The sequence below is a fragment of the Dreissena polymorpha genome, chromosome 1 (genome assembly GCF_020536995.1).
Source record: "Dreissena polymorpha isolate Duluth1 chromosome 1, UMN_Dpol_1.0, whole genome shotgun sequence".
In the NCBI taxonomy this organism is placed as follows: Eukaryota; Metazoa; Mollusca; class Bivalvia; order Myida; family Dreissenidae; genus Dreissena; species Dreissena polymorpha.
Window position 1 is genome coordinate 137,273,850 of NC_068355.1, and position 20,416 is coordinate 137,294,265.

The 20,416-nt window shown below is 33.2% G+C and overlaps 2 protein-coding genes across 14 annotated transcripts in view; both read right to left on the bottom strand.

Moving 5' to 3' along the window:
* The window catches only part of LOC127851305 (peptidyl-prolyl cis-trans isomerase FKBP4-like), a 319,376-nt gene that overhangs the window by 269,704 nt on the left and 29,256 nt on the right, over positions 1-20,416 (bottom strand). For 9 of the 13 annotated variants that reach the window (XM_052385017.1, XM_052385033.1, XM_052385067.1 and 6 more), the window contains one exon: positions 17,159-19,217. The exons of 3 other annotated variants lie outside the window; for them this stretch is intronic. Coding sequence is in view for 1 of the 10 variants with exons in the window: in XM_052385084.1 (XP_052241044.1) it covers positions 19,173-19,217 (45 nt within the window). In the remaining 9 variants the exon portion in view is untranslated. Of the gene's footprint in view, positions 1-17,158; positions 19,218-20,416 lie in introns of those variants that run through there. One more of the 13 variants, XR_008035741.1, reaches the window with a different exon arrangement.
* On the bottom strand, positions 5,248-15,949 carry LOC127851370 (peptidyl-prolyl cis-trans isomerase FKBP5-like). Its single transcript, XM_052385107.1, has 11 exons — positions 15,837-15,949; positions 15,190-15,458; positions 14,671-14,835; positions 13,534-13,632; positions 11,299-11,408; positions 10,512-10,658; positions 10,005-10,088; positions 9,531-9,645; positions 7,439-7,569; positions 6,929-7,108; positions 5,248-6,575 (listed from the first exon to the last, which is right to left on the bottom strand). The coding sequence occupies exons 2-11, from the start codon at positions 15,440-15,442 to the stop codon at positions 6,552-6,554; spliced, it is 1,308 nt and encodes a 435-aa protein (XP_052241067.1). The 5' UTR covers positions 15,443-15,458; positions 15,837-15,949; the 3' UTR covers positions 5,248-6,551.

Genomic DNA, 20,416 nt, shown 5'->3' on the forward strand with positions numbered 1-20,416 from the left:
AGGTTCTCTTATCAATTGCCAATTTTACTTTATTGTGCATTTCTTTTAATATCAACGTTTAATTAAAGAAAACACATTTTATTTGTTTTGATGTTTTTCCCCATTTCTGATTGAAGTTAAGTATTAAATATTCATATGATGGCCTAATGGTGAATATATTTCATGTCTGTATTTTGTTGATATTTATTGTAAAATTGTATACACCCTGTGGTTCTGATATAAATACAATCATGATTACATTTATGTGCATTTCTCGTGTATGATTATTGGAATGTTGTTACATAGTTTTGGTATGTCAACAACTGTGAAGGTTATAAGTGCTCACATGATCTCATTTGTATTGCTTTGCCCTTTGCACACGCAGTTTTAAGGATTACATTTTAGCTGTGCTCTGTGGAAGGGGGTTTAATGCATGTGTGTGAAGTGTCGTCCCAGATTAGCCTGTGCAGTCTGCACATGCTAATTTGGGATGACACTTCACACACATGCATGTAATCCCCATTTCACAGAGCACTGCCCATTTCATAATTGTTAGTTGCATTTAAATGGCCGTTTTAGGACCAAATCACATAATTTTAAAGAAGTATTCTTAGCAGTTTATCTGATCTGTTTTTTGCAATAGTATAGGAATTTTAACATGTATATTATTTAATGTTTGAATACAATATTTTTCAATGCCAAACGTATGTCATTGTATAAGGGTTGTTTGAATGCATGTATTTTGTCATTATTGACCAATTTATTTTACAGGTGGTAAAATATATTGGAACAAAATAATTTTTAAGAATGCATTTTCATTATTTTACAATTATGGGTTCTATTCATAATTTTAATCACCGATTTAACTATTCAATTTTTTGTATATGATAATCAGATATATTGATAATATAAACATTAATGAATGGGAGAATTTGTATTGGAGATGTGTTTGGTCTTACAATCACTGTTTTATATTATTGTCTGTGCAATATTAAATATTTTTAAGTAAGATCCAGTTGTTTGGCTCCTTCTTTTTTTTAAGAATCTATTTAGATATTTGAGGCGCATGGATCTTATTATAAAAATAGATTTGAACCTCGTTCTAAGAACAACCCGGGCATATGCAAAAAGTGTCGTCCCAGATTAGCCTATGCAGTCTGCACAGGCTTATTAGGGACAACACTTTCCGCTTTTGGAATTTTAGTTGAAAGTAAGTCTCTTCTGAGAAATCGTTTCCCCAGATTACTCTGTGCAGACTGAACAGGCTTATATTGGATGACACTAAAGCACATGCATAAAGCCCAGTATTCTCGGAGCCAAACTAATTGGAGTATTTTCATACAGAAATATGTATGCCTTTCGTCTCATATCATTTGCTGGCAATCATTGGGTTTGAACCAAAGATACCTACCGGTTATGTAGCATTTTTGTTGCTTTTCAGATGAATCTTTTAATCTTGTTATATTTGTATAATTGCTTCAATTTTTATACATATTTGCTTTAATCCATTTATGACTAGCGTCTAGAAAAAAGGCCTTGGCAAGCAGCGTAGACCCAGATGAGACGTCTCATCTGGGTCTGCGCTGTTAGCTTAAAGGAATTTCTGTAAGAAATATTCTAAATATAGAAATAAATATAATAGACATCCCTAATTTCGGAAATAAATTGATCCAATTTAGAAGGATGTGAGAGTCCACTAGGCATAAATGGGTTTATGTGTACAAATATGAACTTTGAACAACAAATTGATCAATTGTTTAAATAAATGATCAACATAAATAAATATTTGTCACTTAGAAATGCCCTGTACGTATAGGAATATTGAGAAATCTTTGTCTATAATTTTAATTTATGTCAAAATATTACGAGTTGTAAATCAATTATATATTATGTATAAAATAATTTTTTTTAAATGTTGTTTTAAGGTTATTTTAATACCATATGATCTGAATAATTTAAGTGTTTTTATGTCTCATTTACAGTTGTGTATTTTACACATACACTGTATGCAATGCTTTCTTGGAAACTACATAATTATGCTTTGTGTCTAAATCTTATTCTACATAGGTGTACATAATGGTATTTGTGTAATTAGTAAATTCAAATAAAATGCTAGGCATTATCATCTACTATGGTATTTGTTTTATACAACACATTAGCAATTATTGTGTTCATGTCAAAATTGCTTTTACATGTTTGGTTTAAAAATTCAGTATAATTGTAATAACAATACAATCTTCCCAATTGTAATAAGCAATGCAGTTTTGGCACTTTCGTGCATTTCATTCTGTATGACAGATGTGCATATATTTATATACAGTAGAAATACAGTATTTCAAAAAATGTATAGCAATTTTGTCGTTATGAGTTTGTCAGGAAATGAATGACTCAATTCAACTGGTCAACATGCAAATTGGTCAATCTGTCCAAATCATTCATTTTCTGATGGATCCACATATGGAAACTAATACTCATAAATATTCATGACTTTACTTCTTTATACATTAACTAATGGGAAACTACCTCATTATGATAACCTGATTGCGGTATATGCTTTAATTGGTGTTCGCATCATCTTGCTTTTCAACAAATAAGACACGCTCTGTGAAAAGGGGGTTTAATGCATGTGCGTAAAGTGTTGTCCCAGATAAGCCTGTGCAGTCTGCACACGCTAATTAGAGATGACACTTTTTGCAAAATTTTTACTTTTGCTTTAAAGAAATTTTCTTTAAACCAATAAAGTGGAAAGTTTCGTACCTGATTAGCCTGTGCAGACTGTAAGGCTTATCTAGGACAACACTTTATGCACATGCATTAAACCCCCTTTTCACAGAGAAAGGCCCAATTATAAATTTAAATTCATAAGTACACTAATGGATAGAAGTCGTTTGTTTCCTTAAGAATTACAATTAAAGATAATATCCTACTTGTGTTGGGTTCATAACAATTAAATAGCATCTTATTGTTGGTGATAAGGCCAATTAGTCAGATTGTCCGGACAGCTCATTCAGTAAAGAAATTAGAAATCAAGCTATTCAGTTCTTGAAAAAAATTATTACAAGCGTTAATGTGACCGCAAATGATGTCTTAGAAGTTAATGCTTGCCTGAGGATGGCAATTCAATGACAGACAGATTGATGCCCTGTTAAAAGTTATTTACCTTCCAGCAATTTAAATCGGTTTTGTTTGAAAAAAAGGCTTTTTAATGATTCTTTTTCTCACCAAGTTACAGTATAATCCTGAAAAGAAAAGAGATTGTGAAAGGAGACCACACTTTTGACAGACAAGCATGGCAAGTAATCTTAAGGTAGCACACCTATAATGGGCACCTATCCAAATATAATGTATTATTTTCTACATCAGCATCATTTCACTGAACTACATGCAAATTTTTAAGGCGGCTTTCCGTGCTTTTATGAAAAAATATACAGATTTTTTCAAAACCACTCCACGCTCGGCTTTTGTACAGTTTATTTGCACCCCTGGGATATATGAAAGTTCCATAATTTTTCCAGCTTTCCAAATATGGGCAGTAAAGATGTTTAAAGTTTAAACAAGATGAAATAAGTATTCTTTTACAGACATTTACTTTTTATAACTTGTTATCTACTGAAGAGCGCCATGAAATGGAAGTGGTTTCAGCCTAGTAAAAATCGGGTTTGTTAAAAACAAAGTGTCATAAAATTCAAAATAGTATCATTTAAGTAATATTTTTTAAAGATACACAGTATACAGCAAAAATACCAAGAAATAGACAGATTTACTGATTACGTTTTGAAATAAAAATTAAAATGCAACATGCATGATTCGTATTTTCAGCAGTAAATCACCCAATGTAGCCATAAGGCTGTTTTAATTTTAACAAGCGATGTGTTTGTGAAACACTATGTCCCCATATATGTGACCTTTGACCTTGAAGGATGACCTTCACCTTTCACCTCTCAAAATGTGCAGCTCCATGAGATACACATGCATGCCAAATATCAAGTTGCTATCTCCAATGTTTCAAAAGTGTACATTAAATAAGCGATTTTGACCCATATATTAGACCTTTGACCTTGAAGGATGACCTTAACCTTTCACCACTCAAAATGTGCAGCTCCATGAGATACACATGCATGCCAAATATGAAGTTGCTATCTTCAATATTGCAAAAGTTATGGCAAATGTTAAAGTTTGACGCAAACACACAAACAAACCAACAGACAGGGCAAAAACAATATGTCCCCCACTATAGTGGTGGGGGACATAAAAATTGAAAAATATGCATAAAAATTGCAAAATATTTAACAATAAACATAGCTTATATACTATATTAAATCAAATTAGAATAGAAAAGAAATGAAACGCGTCGCAAAAAGTATGCGTTGTCGGCAGGATTCAAACCTGCGCAGGAAAATCCCAAAAGATTTCAAGTTTATCGCCTTAACCCCTCGGCCACGGCAACTTTTCACAGGCTCTTCAATCTTCGAAGAAATCATGGGAAATCATTATGGGTGCGCTACCTTAATATCCCCCCATTCGTTAAGGCTTAGGAAAACAACAATAGGGCCAAAGGCCCTTGTGCGCCTGCGCCCTATGTTATTCATTTCGCCAGAATCATTATAGCACATGGACAATACATTATTAGAATCATGAGATGCATATAATGGACCTGATACAGTGCTCACAAGCTTTTCCTGTAATTTGTCCTACTAACCTTGTTTTTGAACCCACATTTCCCAGTTTTCTACTAGGCCGGAATATCATTTTGACAAATTGCCTTCCAAATCACATAAAGATTGGGAAATAAATGTGACTTCATGATTGTTTGCAAAGTAAATGTTAACCACAGTTGACAAGTGACAGACAAAAAAGGTGATCCCAAAACTCACTGAACATGTTTTTCTTATGCGAGATAAAAATTACAATTAAAATCCACAAAAAAATAAAAAAAAGAGATGCATTTGTCAGAAGTACAATGCCCCCTTCTGTGCCGCTTTGAAGCCATATATTTGACCTTTGACCTTGAAGGATGACCTTGACCTTTCACCATTCAAAATGTGCAGCTCCATGAGATACACATGCATGCCAAATATCAAGTTGCTATCTTAAGCGCCACAGAAGTTATGAGCATTTTTCGAAACCTAAACACAAAGTGTGACAGCAGGACAGACACACAGACAGACAGACAGACAGACACACGGACATCCTATCACTATATGCCCTCCTTCGGGGGCATAAAAATTGTACAGAAAGTATGAATTCACATAGATAGAAACAAAAACACTGCTTTTATATTTAATGTATAATGAAGGCAATAAGAAATAGACGACAACAATATTCTAAAAACATTGTACCCATATATAGAAAGAATGCAACCAGGAATACAAACACATGATACCCAAATGTTACTAGTTTGTGAATATTGTTATGTCTAATATCACATAAAACAAGAGCTGTCACCATAGGATGACTTATGCCCCCTATAAACGCTTGATAGAAGTTATGAGCTTTTTTCGAAACCTAAACGTAGATTTCGAAACCTGAACGCGGACCCTAAGTTCAAGGTCAAGGTCACAGGGGTCAAAATTTGTGTGTGTATGGAAAGGCCTTGTCCATATAGACATGCATACCAAATATGAAGGTTATATCTCAAGGGACATAGAAATTATGAGCATTTTTCGAAACCTAAACGCAGATTTCGAAACTTAGACACGGACCCTAAGTTCAAGGTCAAGGTCACAGGGGTCAAAATTTGTGTGCGTATGGAAAGGCCTTGTCCATATACACATGCATACCAAATATGAAGTTTATGTCTCAAGGGACATAGAAACTATGAGCATTTTTCGAAACCTAAACACTGATTTTGAAACCTAAACGCGAACCCTAAGTTCAAGATCAAGGTCACAGGGGTCAAAATTTTTGTGCGTATGGAAAGGCCTTGTCCATATACACATGCATACCAAATACTAGTATGAAGGTTATATCTCAAGGGACATTGAAGTTATGAGCATTTTTCGAAACCTAAACGCAAAGTGTGATGGAAAGACGGACAGTCCGATCACTATATGCCCCCTTTTCTTCGAAAGGGGTCATAAAAAAGAACATCAAAATGCCACTTATAAATAAGCAATAAATTATGGCTATTTAAAAAGACTCAAAATAACACAACTCAAAAATGCCTCACAAAGAATTTTTATACAGGTACATGTTAACTTTCATTTCAGAATGAAGCATTCATGGAACTTTGTTATGATCCTAAGGCATAAGAAACAGTGAAGTGATATTGTTTAGAAAGAGGAGACATGTATGCCATTATATATTCAATATATTCAGTAACAAATCATTTTAATATATAAATCTTCAATGTGAAAAAGTAAATAATGGTTAAATATTATACTTCATACATCTTAGAAAACATACTGTGATATGTATTAATGTAATGTAATATAATACATCAGATCAGACAAAAAAAAGAAACCTTTACAAAGCCAACATTATTCATTGATCACTGGACTCAAAAGCTAATATTTCAGAATCATGTTCTTAGGAAACAACACCAATAAAGACCAACACATATAACAAAAAGATTATCTTGATTGCTTGTCACTGTCCTGAAATGAAACAAAATCATTGTGAGACACAGATAGACAATTGAGCATTGATCTTAAAAAAGCATATAAGTTGAAAAATCTGCTTTATTTAATTCATATTAAATTCAGTCGACAACAATGAGTTAGAATTAATTCTAATATGACATGCATAGAGTTAATTTCTACAGACAATAAACAATTGCTCGATGATAAGTTCTGCAACAAAATATACATGTATTTTAATTGTGAATTCATACATTTTTTATTTGTATCAGAGCCTCACACAAAATGGAGAATTAAGTAAATTTCAGACTTGATAATGCTATCAGGCTCAAGTACAGAATTAATTTTTTTTATATGACATAGTACTCTACCCCATTTGCTTTTACACCACCAGCCATTCGTGTATACAGCGTTTTCTCACTTCTTTTAGCATCTTTTTTGCCTTCTTGACATTTCTTAATCATTTGCTCTGCATCCTTGTTATTTGGTTCCAGTTTAAGCACTCTTCTGAAGTCTTTTTCAGCATCTTCTGGATTGCGCTCGAACTTCGCCTATAGAATATCATATTGTATACTTTTCATACAGCTGGTAATACTGACCTTCATTGGAGGTTTTATTACTCAGACACATTATAAATGCACTAGCTGCAAAAAATTGATTTTATAAAGAAGTCATACACTTTTCAATTTTAATATAAAATAAAAAACCTATAAATAATATAAAATAAAAGATTTAAAATACATTTTAAAGTTTTGAACATTTAAACCTTAAAACAATACCTTTCCACTCCCCATCAGTTAAGTTGAATAGTTATAAATTTTAATTAAACAAAAAACATTTTGAAACTTTACAACCAATAAAGTTTATAATTTTATACATACCATTCCTCTTCTGTAGAATGCTTTGAGATTTTTTGGGTCGAGTTTCAGGGCTTCTTCACAACATTTTATCACTTCATCACTTTTGCACAACTCTGGTTGATTTAAGTAAACCTGAGCTAGATTAAGATGCCCTGCAAGAAACAAAAATCATTCAAACTGCATGTCACATGATGTTGACAGATTTAACTATTTATGTATTTATTTCTCTTTTAAACATAAATTTCAGGTTAACACTTACAGATGTTTTTATTAAGATACATGTATACTGTTATTACAGTTTTGTAAACACTGCACACTTTTATCAATGAACATATATATGCTTAACTGAAAGAATGCTCTTTTATGTGAACACACTATCGGTAAATTAAATGTCTTGGTTAAGAACCAGATCCAAATTCAAGGTCACATTCAAGGTGATATGTCAAATTATAGTATATGATTCAGGCATACCACTTTCTGTGCAGAATATATTAATTTTGTCTTGATTACCGGTATATGAATTTTCATTCAATATATTGCAAAGTTCAAAAGATTGAACAACAGTATTCCGCACATGAATCCACTCCCTATGTCACAGATCAAGGTAATCATTAAATGTTCAATGGAATTAAGGTTTTCAGTATAAATAGTTTCTGTTTCTGCAATATTTTGCAAAAAGTATCAGATTCTAGGTCAAAGTTCACAGAGAAAAGGTCCAAGGTAAAATATAGGGAATCAATCCTAACACTTCATGAAAAGCATTATTTTGTCCAGTACTGATCGATTGTCAAATAAATTTGCTTGTGTCCGAGTGTCCCAACTTAAATATGTCTTATGTCAAAAGTCAAAGTTTGTATTCAAAGACTGATTGAGGTCAACAGACACAATTCAAGGTCAACAACCAAATATACTGGTAGGAGTTAAATGTATTGATAGTTTTCAATCTTGTCCTTTAAAGGCCTTATTGACAGGTGAATAATATTTACATTTGTTGGTTTGCTTAAACACTATTATACTTTTATAACTTTACAGTTGTAAGAATATACTTAATTATGAGACCTTAGTCTTAATTGGTAAATACTGGCCCTGAATTAATTTTGGTTAACTACCAACACAAACAATTCAAAAATACCACGAAAAAGAAAAATATCAGTTCCATAGTATTTAAGAAAATGAGTTTGAAAACTAAATTGTTTCGACTTAATAATTTTTCAACAGTAAAAACACATATTTTTTGGCTGGAATTATAATTATTAAGATAATATTTGACAACTCTGACTAACACTGATGGTTTACCAGTAATTCTTTAACAAGATGTGTTTGTGAAACACAATGTCCCCCTATATATAACCTTGACCTTGTGAAGGATGACCTTGACCTTGTGAAGGATGACCTTGACCTTTCACCACTCAAAATGTGCAGCTCCATGAGATACACATGCATGCCAAATATCAAGTTGCTATCTTCAATATTGCAAAAGTATTCATAAAATAAGCGATTTGGGCCACATATATTTGACCTCTGACCTTGAAGGATGACCTTGACCTTGACCTTTCAACACTCAAAATGTGCAGTTCCATAAGATACACATGCATGCCAAATATCAAGTTTCTATCTTCAATATGGCAAAAGTATTCATAAAATAAGCGATTTGGGCAACATATATTTGACCTCTGACCTTGAAGGATGACCTTGACCTTGACCTTTCAACGCTCAAAATGTGCAGCTCCATAAGATACACATGCATGCCAAATATCAAGTTGCTATCTTCAATATTGCAAAAGTATTCATAAAATGAGCGATTTTGGCCACATATATTTGACCTCTGACCTTGAAGGATGACCTTGACCTTGACCTTTCACCACTCAAAATGTGCAGCTTCATAAGATACACATGCATGCCAAATATGAAGTTGCTATCTTCAATATAGCAAAAGTTATTGCAAAATGTTAAAGTTGGCGCAAACAGACCAACAGACAGACCAACAGACAGACAGGGCAAAAACAATATGTCCCCCACTACTATAGTGGGGGACATAAAAACAGAACTGCAAAGCATAGTTCACAATTTATTCACAATAACAATTTTGTGCCAGAATTTAACCTTCCCATACCACATGTGAGGACCTTAACACGCCTTTCTTCATCCTTTCCTGTCATGCACATCTCATTTTCTGCAAGTTCTATCAGCTCCTCATAAAACCGAGTTGCAAGAGCATACTCCTTTTTCTACAATAATTTTATAAAGTTGTGTCACAGAAGAACCTTAAGATGAGCCAAATATTGTGAAAATGATTTAATGCCACATGCTGCAAAGGTAGATAAGTGCAGTCTTTTCTGGAGCTACACTATCTGACAATTTTGGTTTAAATGTAGTCTCTTCTCAGCAAAAATCAAATTTAGGCGGAAAGTGTCATCCCTGATTAGCCTGTGCGGACTGCACAGGCTAATCTTAGACGACACTTTACGCACATGCATTACGCCCAGTTTTTTCAGAACACGACTCATATAGGCTCATATTATAACAAACAATCCACAGTGGCAATACAAATAATTATAAAACAGATGTATGAGAGGGTAGCACATACTTTAAAGTAATTATTTCCTTTGGTCCTGAATTCATCACATCTGTTCAGTTTTTGCTCAAATGTACTTTCCCACCACTCAAGTACCTGACAAAAAGAAATGCAAGTTATGAAATATCTGTATTATTATTTTCAGGTTTTACATTGTCAAAAGATGCATATAATGGATAATTTAGAGCATGGCAACTGTTCAGTATTACTATTTTCTGGTAAATATCACAAATATAACAAAATTGTGCAAATCTCAAACTTTTATTTCAATTTTATCAATTTACCAAATTACCAATTTACTATACAAAGGTCTCTTTAATAACAAATCTGTATATGTCAACAGTTGAATGCAAGTGTGAAGAATTCTGATAAAATTTTACTTTCCAAAAATTACCATAAGGGCCATTTATTATGCGTAGAAATCTGTGTGTCCGAAAATGAGTTGCTAAAATTTTATTTTTTTAAGATTATGTCTTAAAACTTACTGTCAAAAAAGCACAATAATAATGGTAATCTTACACGCTCAAAATCGCCCATGGTCACAACAAAATCCAGATCCTGATTTGGGGGAATGTTTTGTTCTGGCCAACCCGCTTCCCCATATGCATGCTTTGATTTCACCTTCAAACGAGACGTCTCTTTTGGCTTCCATGTGTCCAGATATTCCTAGAATGAGAGTCAATACAAAGAATTGAAGAAGAAGTCATTTATGGAAAAAAAAAGAAAAGCCAAAATAGAGCTTGTCACATTAGTGAGGCAGAATACCCCCACCATACGCTACTTGTCATTATATGTAGGATGTTGATACAAAATAATGCAACCCATTTGGGATTGCCCGTTTTGACTACAGAGGCAGGATTAAAAAAATATCATTTTACTATCTTATACATAACAAAAACAACACTGCAGTTTCAGAGAAAGTGATTTTAAAAGTAGATATTAGTATAGTTTTGATAAATTAGTTTGATATAAACATTAAAATCAAATTTAGAGCCATTTTTAAGGTTATTGTACTTTATATCTGTATACTGACATCGTGACCACCATGCAGGACATGGCTGGCTTTTACCAAAGTGGCATAATTAAACAACTTTAAAGGGGCATACTTTTGTAATTATTAATGTATGATGACGAAATCACAAATTCGCAAATTAACATCATAACTTATGATACGCAACAATCCATGATCATTTGAAATTGCATCATTATATGTCAATTACTCAATTAAGCTTGGGGTATGAAAAATGTGTTTTTAACAGCACCTTATTTAGTTTAATTCAATTTAACATATTTAACACCATCTCACCTCAACAACTTTAGGTACATCTGTTCCCTTTGCTGTGCCCTCACCAAGTAGAAATGTCTTCTCTTTCCAGTCATAATAGACGTGGCCATTACATTCACACCTTATGTCAACTGAATCAAGCAAGAAGTATCCATAGCTTGTCAACATGATACTATTATCTTGTTAAATATCATAGCATTATACATTAGGTGTCAACTCTGATCGAAGTCATTTCAAATTTATATAAAATAACAACAGCTTATTGTTATCACTGTAATGTTTGACATCTTTTGCTCCCTTTCGTATCAAAGTTTTACTTGTAATTCTATTTATAATCCCCAGCCGAAAAGGGGTAAGGGTGATTGTAGAAATGCCATTTGACCGCCTGTCTGCTTGAAGCACTTTTTTGTCTGCTCCATATCTCCTATACATGTAGGTTTTAAAGGATTGTCATGAAACTTGTTTAAACATTGAGGGAACTGATTGAGACAATACCTGCTCAAGGTAACTTCATACTAAAGGGCCAAAGGTTTAAGCCTCAATTTAAGTTTTGTCTTCTTTATCTCCTATACCATTTGAAGAAAGTTAAAAAAACTGTTTGTCATTTGTGCTCCATACCATCGAACCATTTCATGAATTATCATAAAACTGAAACTTTCCTGAAATGTTAAGGGCATTGTGACCATGTGCAGAAGACAAGAGTCACTCATGCCCGCCCAAGGTTATGTTATACTTCAATGTAAAAAGTTGTAGCCTATTTTTACATGTCAGGTCAATATCTTCTACAACCATTATAGGATTTTCATGAAAAATGGTTACAATATTTAGGTCATTGTTATGGTGTCCAGAAGGCATTAGTCAATCACCCAAGCTCTAGTCATTATTCAAGGTCAAATGTTTGAGTCTTTTATGTGTGTCTGCTCTTAACCCGTTTCCACTCAGAAGCAAAGTGAAAATGGCTATGTGCTAACAGCATAAAACCAGAACAGCCTGCGAGTAACTCGCATTCTGTTCAGGTTTTATGCTGTTTGCTGCTCATCAGTATCTAAGAGTTGGAAATAAAGCCTTTAGAACTTGAATCTAGTAAAAAAGGTCTTCAATCAAATATAAATTTCTAAGGGACTACAAACACCTCAAAATACATAAATGGTTAATATTCTCTAGAAGTGGAAGGATTTTCATCAGGGGCGTAGCTAGCATTTTTTTAGCTGTAGGCCCGGATATGATGCATAAAACCGGGGGGGGGGGGATAAGAAAATATAAGACTTTGGCCTGTTGTTCTTTGATATTTTACTGTTTTATCTCAATGTCAGAGAACTAAATTTCACTGTATTTGTATCTTTATACCAGAGAACTGAATTTTAAAACAATATGGAACAGAGAAACATTTAATTAAAAGTGTAACACTCCACTTATTCACAAGCCAAACCATGGGAATTCTTTCCAATAATACTTTCTGCATGTCTATAATGGCACATTTTTGTTCGGCATCAATGGACCGAACCAACTCGGATTCAGTCAATGGATCGGGATACAGGGGCAAGTGCTCCATTTAAATTTTCTGCAGTCATAAACATAATTTGGAATGTTTCTTAAAAATCCAATGATAATCGATTACAACTTACTGTAGTGTTGAAAGGGAGACAAGTAGATCTACATGTAGATCTATGTAAACTTGTAACAGAAAGTCACGTGAAAAGAAACGAGCTAGAATCTATGCACATAGAAAGAAGTAAAGTTGATAACTGGAAGATATGTCCTTTGAACAGGACCAGAATCCATCGTCTGAGGATTATGTCAATATGAAATGCAGATTTCTAACACCTCACCCCCCCCTCAGGGTCAACATTTAAATGCGTTTTTCGAAGTAAAAGCATTTTTATTTTTTCATCTTAAAAAAAATTGTAGGCCCGGGCCATCTGTGCCTTATAGCAGCTACGCCACTGTTCATCACACATGGCCACTATGTTAAGGACATTTGGACAAAGTGAGAAGGCAAGAGTCAGTCATGCTGAATTGTTAAAAGTTGTAGCCAATGCTTTATAACACACTAGCATGAATTTCTACTAGCATCAGTATATTACTGACTACATTTCCAATGACATCACAAGTCACGTCTTACATGAACATATGCATCAATATGAAGAAAATGTGTAGTTTTTCATCTACATGTAAATGACAAACATTTCTTGGTAAAGACAAGACAAAACATATTTATTCTCAGAACATATCTGTATCAAAACTGAATGTACTTACTTGTCACCTTACATCCAAAGTTGGCTTGATTGAATCCAACACCATGCTTAATAACCTTCTTCACGATGGATTTGTCCTGCTCATTTGAAAAATCAGGACCTAAAAGAAATTTTGATATGCAAGTTTCATCAAGATTGAGTCATAAATATGGCCTCTAGCTTAGTGTTTCTAAGATTTGTCCAACTTTTTTGACATGACCACAATTCCAACTTGGGTTAGAGATTGTCGAGGCAAACAGTATGAGGAAGTTCCATCAAGACTGCATGCAATAAAGCCTCAGTATTGTTGACATTTTAAAGGGACCTTTTAAGGTTTTGGTAAATTGACAAATTAAAAAAAAAATGTTTCAAATTTTCAAAGTTTGGCTGTAGTTACGATATTTGTGAGGAAACAGCAATACTGAACATTTACCATGCTCTAAAATATCCATTATATGCATCTTTTGACGATTTAAAAAGCTGAGAATATTCAAGTGTTGCAACGCGAAACTATTCAATACTTTGAAAAGTTCCGTTGTTGTTTTATTTTGTGACACTACGAAGATTGCTTATATAAAGTATAAAATAAATCACTCATTGTATTAGTACAGACTACAGATGGCCTAGCAGTCTAAGCGTTAGACTTTTACTCCAGGGGTCAGTGGTTTGAGCCCAGTTGAGGGTTACCTTTTTTTTTCTTTCTTTAATTGTATTCTTGTTTTTTACTGGAGCTTTTGAGATCCGATGTTTGCATTTTTCAATATAAAGCTTTTAATGACAAACTTAAATACATGCCAAAATATGTGAAAAGGTCCCTTTAACTGTGACATTTCATGACAAACAACAACTGGCAAAGGGTGACCACAATAACTGAAAATAAGCACTGGAATGCTCAATTAAGATAAAAACATATATCTCAATTTAATAGCTTAAGATATTTGGGTATAATAACTACATGTATGTATTTAATTTTTTTTCAATAATAAATGGTTGTTTTCTAAGGGGTCTCTATTAAAGAGGAAAAAGTATATGGTCAGATTATAATAAATAGTTTTTAGATCCCTAAAGGCCAATATCGTTACAAAACACACTACCAGAGGCAGCAATATTATTAAACAAATTAATATATAAACTTGGCAAATCTAATATCACTACCTACATTCAATATCAATGACTTTGGTGTCAAATGTGACAACTGCTTTTCCTGGCACCTTATCAGGTATCCCAGCCTCACCAAAGGCGTATTCTGGTTGAATTGTAAATATAGCATGTTCCCCTTTCTCCATAGTCAGCACTCCCATCTCAAGGCCCCTTATAATTTTTCCTGTAAAATTTAAAACAAAATGATTTTTTACAGAAAGTGCCTTAATAAAACTAAAATTAGCCTTTACAAATTTTTATTTTACCGGTAACCCATATACTATTTATGTTAATTCTGAAATTTACTAATCAATTATAGAATATATATTTTTTTTAATCTAAATTTTTTAATGTACTAATATTACCATTTCATATCATAAAATTTCTCAAACCTTAAAAAGAACTTCTTTAAATTTAGCTCAGACTGTATTTCAACCACCAAATAACTAAATACTGATTTTTCTGCTAAGAAAGATTATTTAAAAAAAACAATATATAAAAATTTTTTGGTAACAGGCGTGATTTTAACGATCATTACCTTTTAATGATTCATAACTGAACATCTCCCCCTTATCCGCTGTAGAATCAAACTTTTTGTCCTGGCTTATCTCTGTTCCAATGTAAGCATCGTAAGTGAACGTCACTCGATCCCCAAAGCTTGGAAAACTCTCATCTTTGAGCCCTGCTTTCACTAGTTTCTTCATAACCCCTCCATTACCCTCCTGAGTAATGTCCATCACATCTCCTACCTTCATGTCTCGACCTCGAGTGTCCTCATAATAAGGGTTCATTTTGTTGTGCTACCTGCTAATATTTGGACAAATGGAATAATTAAGAATATTGATTATATAGTTTTTAATGCGATTTTAATAATAAAATTATAAAATTTCTTCTTATTGGTAATTTGATGTAAAGGAAGATGGTTTTCATGATGATCACATAACAACAATATATTTAATATGTTTAAGAGTGCCAATAATAATAAGTATAATAATAATAATAATAATGATGATGATGATGATGATGATGATGGTATTTTTGTTATTTTTGTTTTTATTATAAATTCGATTGCGACAAAATAATTATAAATAAAATGAGACGCAGGATCATCAAGCATATAAAACCTGTTAAATGTGCTTATAGGTTTCAAAATACTCTTGAACGATCAATATAACTTGCACTCACCACCGCTTAGACGTTAAAAAAACTAATTAATAAAATATCAACAAATTTTAAGTGGCGTCGCCAAAACGAAAGTACTTTCGATTTCGTTTTTCGGAACACCTCTTACAAAATCCTTCAGTCCGTTTTTCGCGCCAACTCGAATTTTTATTAACAAACATGTTTTCGCGTAATAATTGACAAATTTGTAAAAAGAATACTTGTTTCATCAGTTAGATCAATTGTCTATTTTAAACAACTTTAGAATGGGTATTTAACCTACTGTATCTTTATTTTCATTACGAATACGGACCGCGAAAGCGCGGACGGTCGATCAGTTAATTATTTTAAAACAGGAATTTGTCGTTCATGTATGAAATGTCTGTATACAATAGCAATAAAAAATAAACAGACATGTAATCAGCTATATATTGATGATCCGATTTTTTTTATATCCACTAGATATCCTGATGTATGCCGACCAGAGCAGTTCCCATAATACGTCGCTTTTCTAACGGGCGTTTTGAATAACATCATCTAAATCTAAACGGGTCTTAAGCATCTCAATTCAACTGTATCCTTGTTTTTGTTTTAATTAATTATATCTTGCTGACCTACGGATACTGCACGTGTGAAAAAATGAACTGTTCCACAACCATAAATTTCAGTATACTATATTGTGTTCCACAAAGTATTCTAAATGTCTTTGTGTTCCAGAATCACCATTTCGCGTGCGCAATATAATTTGTTTTGTCTGTTTGACACAAAATCAAGTCAGTTCTTACCAGACAACTCATTGAGAATATTCCTACGCGCTATGTTTTTATTCTCATGTTTACGATTTGTTCCATGTCCCCATTTCCACGGACACTATACGCCCCGTGCCATTTCTCAACATTGTAAAGTCGTTTACATATGTAACGTAAAAAAGCTAAACGCTAACCATTTTTCAAATTGCCTTTTATAAAACATTAGTTAAAATAATAATACAGACACAATACATTTTTCAAAATACATGTAAATCTATGCAACAAAAAACGCATATAAGAGATTTGTAAATTTTATCGATGCAGGTTATATTTCAAGAAACTTCAAGAAATCGTGGTTCACTGTAACTTTCTTGAGTTAGATTCCGGAGTGCAACTGCCAAGTGTTAGAAGTCATCAAAATGCTCTCCGATAAGTCTGAAATAAATTTAGTCATGTTTTGTGCCGTTCTTACGGAGTCTCGTGAACGTGTAACATGATCATTGGTTTGTAACAGTTACACAATTGCTATCAGATTTGTAAAGTGCTTTGAATAGTGCAGAAAGTATAGTAATCTTAAAAAAATAAAAGACACATGAATTGCATTTCTCATAAAATGTATTCATATCAAATAATTGATCTGAAAAAAACAACATCTTCAATCATATATACATAATGACACATATATGTTTTAATGTTTGCTCGAATCAATGTCGTCAGCTGCGATCTATCCATGATTATAATTTAATATTATCATAGCATATTAAACAATTAAAACGTTCACAAAATTGTTTTAATTTCTTAATGTATTAAAAAACAATTTTGCAGAAAACTAACTTAGAGTAGCATTAGTGGCCTGGGAGAAAAGTGAAGCAGCACTATATATTAGGAGAGAGCATGACACATTTATTTACTAGACACTTTTCTTATTATAAAATGTACATATGTTATATTTCAAAACAACTGTTGCCTTTAAGCATGTCAAGTTATTAGCTTCTTTCAAATTCTAGTGTTTTCAATATGTCACATATAAAATGTTTTCTATAATATCAAAGACAGGTAAATAATTAAGAAATAGCCCCTGACTCCTAGAGACATAAGTACCCATTCATTTCACAATAATCTCATCACTGCCAAATATGACACATTCACTGCAGAAATCCCATGGCAGCACAGTCAAAACAATAAGTCAAACATAATGATCATAATTCATAAATGGTGAAAAAGTGTTTTTGAAACAATTTTTACACATAATGTTTTTAAAACACTTCAGTAACACAAAATTACACTAAATAATTTCTTGTGAAAAAAGCACATGTTACATTCGTAATGTAGTGATGTAATTGGAAATATACAACATTTAATGCAAAAACAAAGATAAATCAGATATAAAACAAGAAAAATGTGTTTGTCAGAAACACTATGTCCCCTTCTGCGCCGCTATGAATTATTTTTTTTACCTTTGACCTTGAAGGATGACCTTGACCTTTCACCACTCCAAATGTGTGGCTCCATGAGATACACATGCATGCCAAATATCAAGTTGGTATCTTCAATATTGCCTATGTATTCATAAAATGAGCGATTTTGGCCACATATACTTGACCTCTGACCTTGAAGGATGACCTTGACCTTTCACCACTCAAAATGTGCGGCTCCATGAGATACACATGCATGCCAAATATCAAGTTGGTATCTTCAATATTGCCAAAGTATTAATAAAATGAGCGATTTTGGCCACATATATTTGACCTCTGACCTTGAAAGATGACCTTGACCTTTGACCACTCAAAATGTGCGGCTCCATGAGATACACATGCATGCAAAATATCAAGTTGCTATCTTCAATATTGCAAAAGTATTTATAAAATGAACGATTTTGGCCACATATATTTGACCTCTGACCTTGAAGGATGACCTTGACGTTTCACCACTCAATATGTGCAGCTTCATGAGATACACATGCATGCCAAATATCAAGTTGCTATCTTGAATATTGAAAAAGTTATTGCAAATGTTAAAGTTGGAGCAAACAGACCAACAGACCAACGTCCAGACCAACAGACAGTGCAAAAACAATATGTCCCCCACTATAGTGGGTGGGGGACATAAAAAACTTGAAGCACTTACAGAACAAACTTGTTTATTCTTACAATATTGGCACCACAAAAATAACAGCTGTTGTTTAAGTTATCAAACAGTCTTTTTATGCTGTAAAAGCTTTTTCTACCCGGTACTTATTATAGGAACACCATATCATTGTTAAGCCATACAATAAGTGATGCAAAAAAGTTCAGATTCAGAGCAATCAATCTAAACATCAACTTTTCAATTCAACAGCAAAATATGTTGTAATGTGTAATATAATATTTTGATTGTTGCTGTAAATTCGCATATATATACAAATCTTAAATACTTTCTTTTTGAAGCTTACATCTTTGCAATTGAATTCTTATGCATAATAACCAAATTATTGTTGAGTGCTCAATAAACAATTCTTAAGCAATTATTCTTTCTTGAATAACACAATCTGCTTTAGAAAGTCTAAGCCACTGTCCTATCTACTCGGTTGTAATTTAATCACAGGTGGGTGGGGTATACAGTCCCAAGTTCCCTAGTCAGACATTGAGGATCCCCCATCAGATGTGGCACCATTGTTCTGAAACAGCAGAAATATCAGCAAATAAACATTTGTTTTTATTTCAAACATCAATAATAAAACAAGAGGGCCAAGATGACCCTAGTTCACTCACCTGAGAGGATTCGGTTCATTCAATCTTTACCAAATGTCAAACTTGACCTAGATATTGTCCAGACAAACATCCTGGTCAAGTTTCATCATCATTGAACCAAAACTCTGGCATATGGGGTGATTTTGTTTTTGTAAGATTTGACCTGGTGACCTATATTTTGAGTTGAACCCCCTTACCAAACAACAAGCTTTGCTTACAAAAATAAATATTATGACCAAGATTCATAAAATTTGAAACAAAATTGTGACCTCTAGAGTGTTTACATGGATTTTGTATAATATAATGAAAATATTTTCACCAAGTTTCATGATGATTGGGCAAAAAATGTGACTTCTAAAGTGTTCACAAGCTTTTTTTACTACATGTTGTATATAAAAATGAGAAAACTTCCCCCCGGCAGCCATGTTATTCAACTGACCAGAACCATTTTCAAACTCAACTCTCATATCAAGGAAACAAATGTTCTGACCAAATTTCATGAAAATTGGACCAAAAATGTGACTTCTAGAGCGTTCACATGTTTTCACTATATACATATAGAGAAAAATGCCCCACCCACTGGCGACCATGTTTTTTCACCGATCTGGACCATTTTCAAACTTGTCCGAGAAATCAATAAAACCAATGTTTTTACCAACTTTCATGATGATTGGGCACAAATTGTGACTTCTAGAGTGTTTGCAAGGTTTCTCTATAGCCAAATAAGGAAAACTGCCCCGCCCACTGGTGGCCATGTTTTTCAACGGACCGGAACCACTTTTGAACTCAACCAACATATCATTAAGACAAAAATTTTGACAAAGTTACATGAAGATTGGGCATGAAATGTGACTTCTACAGTGTTTACAAGTTTTTTCCTTTTTTTTGACTTAGCGACCTAGTTTTTGACCCGGCAATACCCAGTTTCGAACTTGACCGAGATTTGATTGGGACAAAGCTTCTGACCAAGTTTCATGAAGATCAGACAATAAATGGGGCCTCTAGAGTGTTTATGAACAAATGTGGATGGACAACGGACAGACTTCGGACAAAGACTGGTCACAAAAGCTCACCTGAGCAATCAGGTGAGCTAAAAACTGCATACAATAATGAGAAAGATGTAAGA